This window comes from Mobula birostris, chromosome 12, assembly GCF_030028105.1.
Source record: "Mobula birostris isolate sMobBir1 chromosome 12, sMobBir1.hap1, whole genome shotgun sequence".
Lineage (NCBI taxonomy): Eukaryota > Metazoa > Chordata > Chondrichthyes > Myliobatiformes > Myliobatidae > Mobula > Mobula birostris.
Genome location: NC_092381.1, coordinates 6,922,077 through 6,928,191, shown reverse-complemented (window position 1 = coordinate 6,928,191; position 6,115 = coordinate 6,922,077). Strand labels below are relative to the sequence as shown.

The 6,115-nt window shown below is 43.0% G+C and overlaps 1 protein-coding gene across 1 annotated transcript in view; it reads left to right on the top strand.

Moving 5' to 3' along the window:
• The first annotated feature begins 5,532 nt into the window (after positions 1-5,532).
• The window catches only part of LOC140206430 (atrial natriuretic peptide receptor 2-like), a 112,472-nt gene continuing 111,889 nt past the window's right edge, over positions 5,533-6,115 (top strand). Inside the window, exon 1 of the mRNA XM_072274798.1 lies at positions 5,533-5,544. Coding sequence (XP_072130899.1) covers positions 5,533-5,544 — 12 coding nt within the window. The remainder of the gene's footprint in view (positions 5,545-6,115) is intronic.

Here is a 6,115-nt window from a genome sequence, read left to right as displayed (position 1 = left end):
CATCTTTAGACTGTGGGAGGAAACCGGAGCACCCGGTGGAAACCCACACATTCCACGGGGAGGATGTACAGAGACTCCTTACAGAATGATGCTGGACCTGATCTCCGAACTCCGAAACACTGTGAGCTGTAATAGCGTCATGTTAACCACCATACCACCACAGTGCCTCAGGGTTTACCAGGACGGTGCCTGGGCTTGGGGGCCGGGCCTGAGTTACAAGCAGAGGTTGTGTAAACTAGGGCTTTATTCCTTGGAATCTAGGAGATTGAGCGGTGACCTTTTGGAAGTGTAAAAGACCAGGAAGGGCATAGACAGGGTGAAAGCAGATAGTCTTTTTCCAGAGAGGGGGTTGCTTAAAAACAAGAGGACAGAGGTGAGAGATTTGAAAGGGATTTCAGAGGCACCCTCTTCACACAAAAGGTGATGAGTAATTGGAATGAGCTGCCAGAAATAGTGGTTAAAGCAAGCATGTTAGCAACATTTAAAAGTAATCAATAAGTCCATGGATAGGAGAGGATAGGAGTGGACTAGCTACCTGAAGGTCATGAGTTCAAGCCCCAGCTGAGGGAATGTGTTGTGTCCTTGAGCAAAGCACTTAATCACACATTGCTCTACGACGACACTGGTGCCAAGCTGTATGAGTCCTAATGCCCTTCCCTTGGACAACATTGGTGTCATGGAGAGGGGAGACTTGCAGCATTGGCAACTGCTGGTCTTCCATACAATCTTGCCCAGGCCTGTGCCCTGGAGAGTGAAGACTTTCCAGGCGCAGATCCATGGTCTCCCAAGACTAACTGATGCCTTTATTTAGGAGAGGTTTAGAGGGGTATTGGCTGAGCACAGATGAGACTACTAACTGGACAACAGAGTCAGCATAGATGAGATGGGCCGGAAGGCCTGTTTCCATGCTGAATGACTGTAATAGTGCAGTCTCTGACACAAAGTCAGTGCTGGCCACAATGCTAATTGAAACTGATCCCATCTCCTGCATGTGATCCACACCTCTCCGTTCCCTGTCTGATCTTGCCCAAGCATCCTGGCGTGGAAGTTGCAGCAAGGTAAGATAATGTCCAGGTAAGAAAGGTCTTCGAAGAAAGATCTCTGAAGAGCATAACTTCCCTTCGCGCAACAGGAGACTGGAGACATTTGGCATATGGAGACAAGATGATGATGTGAATGAAGCATTCTAGGGACACACACCAACTGGAGGGCGATTACTTTACTAACTTCAAACTATCATCTGTCACCACCCTGTAGTTTCTATTGACTTTTAATACCTGTATTGTGAATACTGTACATATATATATATGTACAGTACTGTGCAGAAGTCTTAGGCACATATGCAGTGCCTATAAAAAGTATTCACTCCCCTTGAAACTTTACATGTTTTATTGTTTTACAACATTGAATCACTGTGGATTTAATCTGGCTTTTTTAACACTGATAAACAGAGAAAGACTCTTCCATGTCAAAGTGAAAGCAGATCTCTACAAAGTGATCCAAGTTAATTACAAATATAAAACAAAATAATTGATTGCGTAAGTATTCACCCCCTCCCCCCTTTAATATGACACACCAAGTCATCACTGGTGCAGCCAATTGGTTTTAGAAGACACATAATTAGTTAAATGGAGATCTGTTTTTGGAGACCTGTGTGCAGTCAAGGTGCTTCAGCTGTAGTAAAGATACACCTGCATCTGGATGGTCTAACCGCTGGTGAGTCAGTATCCTGGCAAAAACTACACCAAGAAGACAAAAGAACACTCCAAGCAGCTCCACAAAAAGGTTATTAAAAAGCACAAGTCAGGAGATGGATACAAGAAAACTTTCAAGTCACTGAATATCCCTCAGAGTACAGTTAAGTCAATCATCAAGAAATGGAAAGAATATGGCACTGCTGTAAATCTGCATAGAGCAGACCGTCCTCAAAAACTGAGCGACTATGCAAGAAGGGGACTAGTGAGGGAGGCCACCAAAAGACTCTGTCACAGACTGCAGTGGAGGCCAAGTCCATGGGTATATTCAAAGCAGAAGTTGATAGATTCCTGAATGGTTGGAGCATCAAGGGATATGGTGAGAGCACAGGTGTATGGGGTTGAATGGGATCCGGGATCAGCCATGATGACATGGTGGAGTCGACTCAATGGGCTGAATGGCCTAATTCTGTTTTTATGTCTTATGGTGTTATGGAGACCGATTGCAACTCTGGAGGAGTTACAAGCTTCAGTGGCTGAGATGTGAGAGACTGCGCATACAACTGCTGTTGAGAAATCTCATGTGAAGGCATGTGGGAGACTCTGAAGTCAGCTGGAAGAAGTTTCAATGATCTGATATAACGAAAATTGAGCTTTTTGGCCATCAGACTAAACACTATGTTTGGCTTCAGTGCAGCAGGCCCTGGAAGGCTTGTAAAGGTAGAGGGTAAAATGAATGCAGCAAAATACAGGGGAAATCCTGGAGGAAAACCAGATGCAGTATGCAAGAGAACTGCAACTTGGGAGAAGATTGCTTTTCCAGTAAGAAAATGATCCCAAGCATAAACCCAAAGCTACACAGGAATGGCTTAAAAACAACGAAGTTAATATCCTGTAGTGACCTAGTCACAGTCCAGACCTCAATCCAGTTGAGAATTTGTGGTTGGACTTGAAAAGGGCTGTTTGCTCATGATCCCCATACAATCTGACAGAGTTAGAGCAATTTTGTAAAGAAGAATGCAGAAAATAAAAAGCTGATAGAGACTTATCCACACAGACTCAGGGCTGTAATTGCTGCCAAAGGTGCATTTACTAAATACTGGCTTGAAGGGGGTGAATACTTATACAATCAACTATTTTGTGTTTTATATTTGTAATTAATTGAGTTCAGTTTGTAGAGATCTGTTTTCACTTTGACATGAAAGAGTCATTTTCTGTCGATCAACGTGGGGAGAAAAAGCCAAATTAAAACCACTGATATTCAATGTTGTAGGACAATAAAACATGAAAACTTCTGGGGGAAGGGGGTAAATATTTTTTATACGCACTGTATATATCTAGTCTGCCCAAATCTTTTACACGGAGCTGTAATTGTCAACATGGAGCAGAGAGTGAGTTTGTAAATCTGGCAGGGAGCAAAGGATGCTGGGAATGGTGAGGGGGTTGCACTGTAGAGGGGTGCTGAACCAGAGGTGACTGGGAGCTTAAGGTAAAAGAACCCTTAGGAGCCAGTGGTCACAATATGGTTGAGTTCAACTTGAAATTTGATTAAAGACAAAGTAAAGTCTGACATAGCAGTATTTCAGTAGAGTAAAGGGAATTACAGTGGTATGAGAGAGGAGTTGGCCAAGGTAAATTGGAAGGAGCTGCTGGCAGGAATGTCAGCAGAGCCGCAATGGTGTGAGTTTCTGGGAAAAATGAGGAAGGTGCAGGACATGTGTCTTCCAAGAATGAAGAAATACTCAAATGGCAAAATAGTACAACTGTGGCTGACAAAGGAAGTCAAAACTAATGTTAAAAACAAGAGAGGACATACAACAAAGCAAAAGATAGTGGGAAGATGGAGGATTGGGAAGCTTTTAAAACTCTACAGAGAGCAACTAAAAAATAGAAGGGAAAAAATGAAATATGAAAGCAAGCTAGCAAATAATATCAAAGCGGATAGTAAAAGTTTTTTCGAGCATGTTAAAGATAGAAGAGAAATGAGTGTGGATATAGAACCACTAGAAAATGAGGCAGGTGAAATAATAACGGGGGACAAGGAGATGGCTGCTGAACTAACTGAGTATTTTGCATCAGTCTTCACTGTGGAAGACACTAGCAGTGTGCCTGGTGTTGTGGTGTGTAAAGAAGAGAAGTGGGTGCAGTTACTATTACAAGGGAGAAGGTGCTCAAAAAGCTGAAAGACCTAAAGGTACACAAGTCACCCAGACCAGATGAACTACACCCTAGGGTTCTGAAAGAGGTAGCGTTAGACATTGAGGAGGCATTAGCAATGATCTTTCAAAAATCATTAGACTCTGGCATGGTGACAGAGGACTGGAAAATTGCAAATGTCACTCCACTCTTTAAGAAAGGAGGAAGGCAGCAGAAAGGAAATTATAGACCAGTTAGCCTGACCTCAGTGGTTGGGAAGATGTTGGAGTCAATTGTTAAGGATGAGGTTATGGAGTACTTGGTGACACAGGACAAGACAGGACAAAGTCAGCATGGGTTCCTTAAGGGAAAATCCTGCCTGACAAACCTGTTGGAATTTTTTGAGGAGATTACAAGTAGGATAGATAAAGGGGATACAGTGAGTGTTGTACATTTGGACTTTCAGAAAGCTTTTGACAAAGTGCCACATATGAGGCTACCTACCAAGTTAAGAGCCCATGGTATTACAGGAAAATTACTATGATGGTTATGAGCATTGGCTGATTAGTAGGAGACAGTGAGTGGGAATAAAAGGATCCTTGTCTGGTTGGCTACCAGTGACTAGTGGTGTTCCATGGGGGTTAGTGTTTAGATAATTTCCATTTATGCTGTATATAAATGATTTAGATGATGGAATAGATGGCTTTGTTGCCAAGTTTGCAGATGATATGAAGATTGGTGGAGAGTCAGGTAGTGTTGAGGAAACAGGAAGGCTGCAGAAAGACTTAGAAAGATTAGGAGAATGGGCAAGAAAGTGGCAAATAAAATGCAATGTTGGAAAATGCACCGTCATGCACTTTGGTAGTAAAATAATTGTGTGGACTATTTTCTTAACAGGGAGAAAATCCAAAACTCTGAGATGCAAAGGGACTTGGGAGTCCTTGTGCAGAACACCCCAAAGGTTAATTTGAGGTTGAGTTCGTGGTGAGGAAAGCAAATGCCGTGTTAGCATTCATTTCTAGAGGTCTAGAATACAAGAGATGGGATGTGATGCTGAGGCTTTATAAGGCACCGGTGAGGCCTCACTTGAGTATTGTGAACAGTTTTGGGCTCCTCATCTGAGAAAAGATGTGCTGGCATTGGAGAGAGTTCAGAGGAGGTTCACAAGTATGATTCCGGGAATGAAAGAGTTATCATATGAAAAACATTTGATGCCTCTGGGTCTGTACTCGCTGGAATTTAGAAGGATGATGGGGATCTCATTGAAGCCTTTCAAATGTTGAAAAGATGTTTCCCATGGTGGGGGAGTCAAGGACAAGAGAGCACAGCCTCTGGATAGAGGGGCATCCATTCAAAACTGAGATGCGGAGAAATTTCTTTAGCCAAAGGATGGTGAATTTGTGGAATTTGCTGCCATGTGCAGCTGTGGAGGCCCGGTTGTTCGGTGTATATAAGACAGAGATTGATAGGTTCTTGATTGGACATGGCATCAAATGTTATGGGGAGAAGGCCGGGGAGTGGAGTTGAAGAGGAGAAAAGAAGGATCAGCCATGATTAAATGGCGAATCACACTCGATGGATCAAATGGCCTAATTCTGCTTTTATGTCTTATGTTCGTATGGTTTTATGGGTGTGGGACAGGGTGCAGAGAAGGAGTGCCAAGGTTGGGGGTGGCATGCATGCAGGCTCACCCAAACCTGAGATGTCGGGCAAGGTAATTTTTTTTTTCAAACAAGTGTTTTACTGATCATTACAGAATGTCTCTCTGGTGATTCCCGTTCCCTCTCCTCTCCCTTTCCCTTTTCCCAACCATGATTCCCCTCTCCCTGCCCCCTTGCAACCCTCAGTCCACAACAGAGACCCATATTAGAATCAGATTTATAATCACTCACTTTCAGTATGTTACGATTTTTTTTGTGGTTGCAGTACAGTGCAATACATAAAGTTACTACAGTACCGTGCAAAAGTCTTAGGCAACCTAGCTAGGTATACAGTATGTGCCTGAAACATTTGCACGGTACTGTATATTAAAAAAATGTCGAATTAAATAAGTAGAGCAGAAAGAGGTGAACAAAGTAGGGAGGTAGTGTTCTTGGGTCACATCCAAGCTGCTAGTCAATACCGTATAAAAATGACCGTTCGGACTTCAGCACAATTTAGTGACAGGGGCTATGCTGTTCTTGCCCACAAGCAAATAAAGTGTGATTGAGGAATGAATGCGAGTTATAAGAGCCTAGTTAATTGGTGGTGACAGAGGCAGTGTGTGATACACACTCATGACTTTT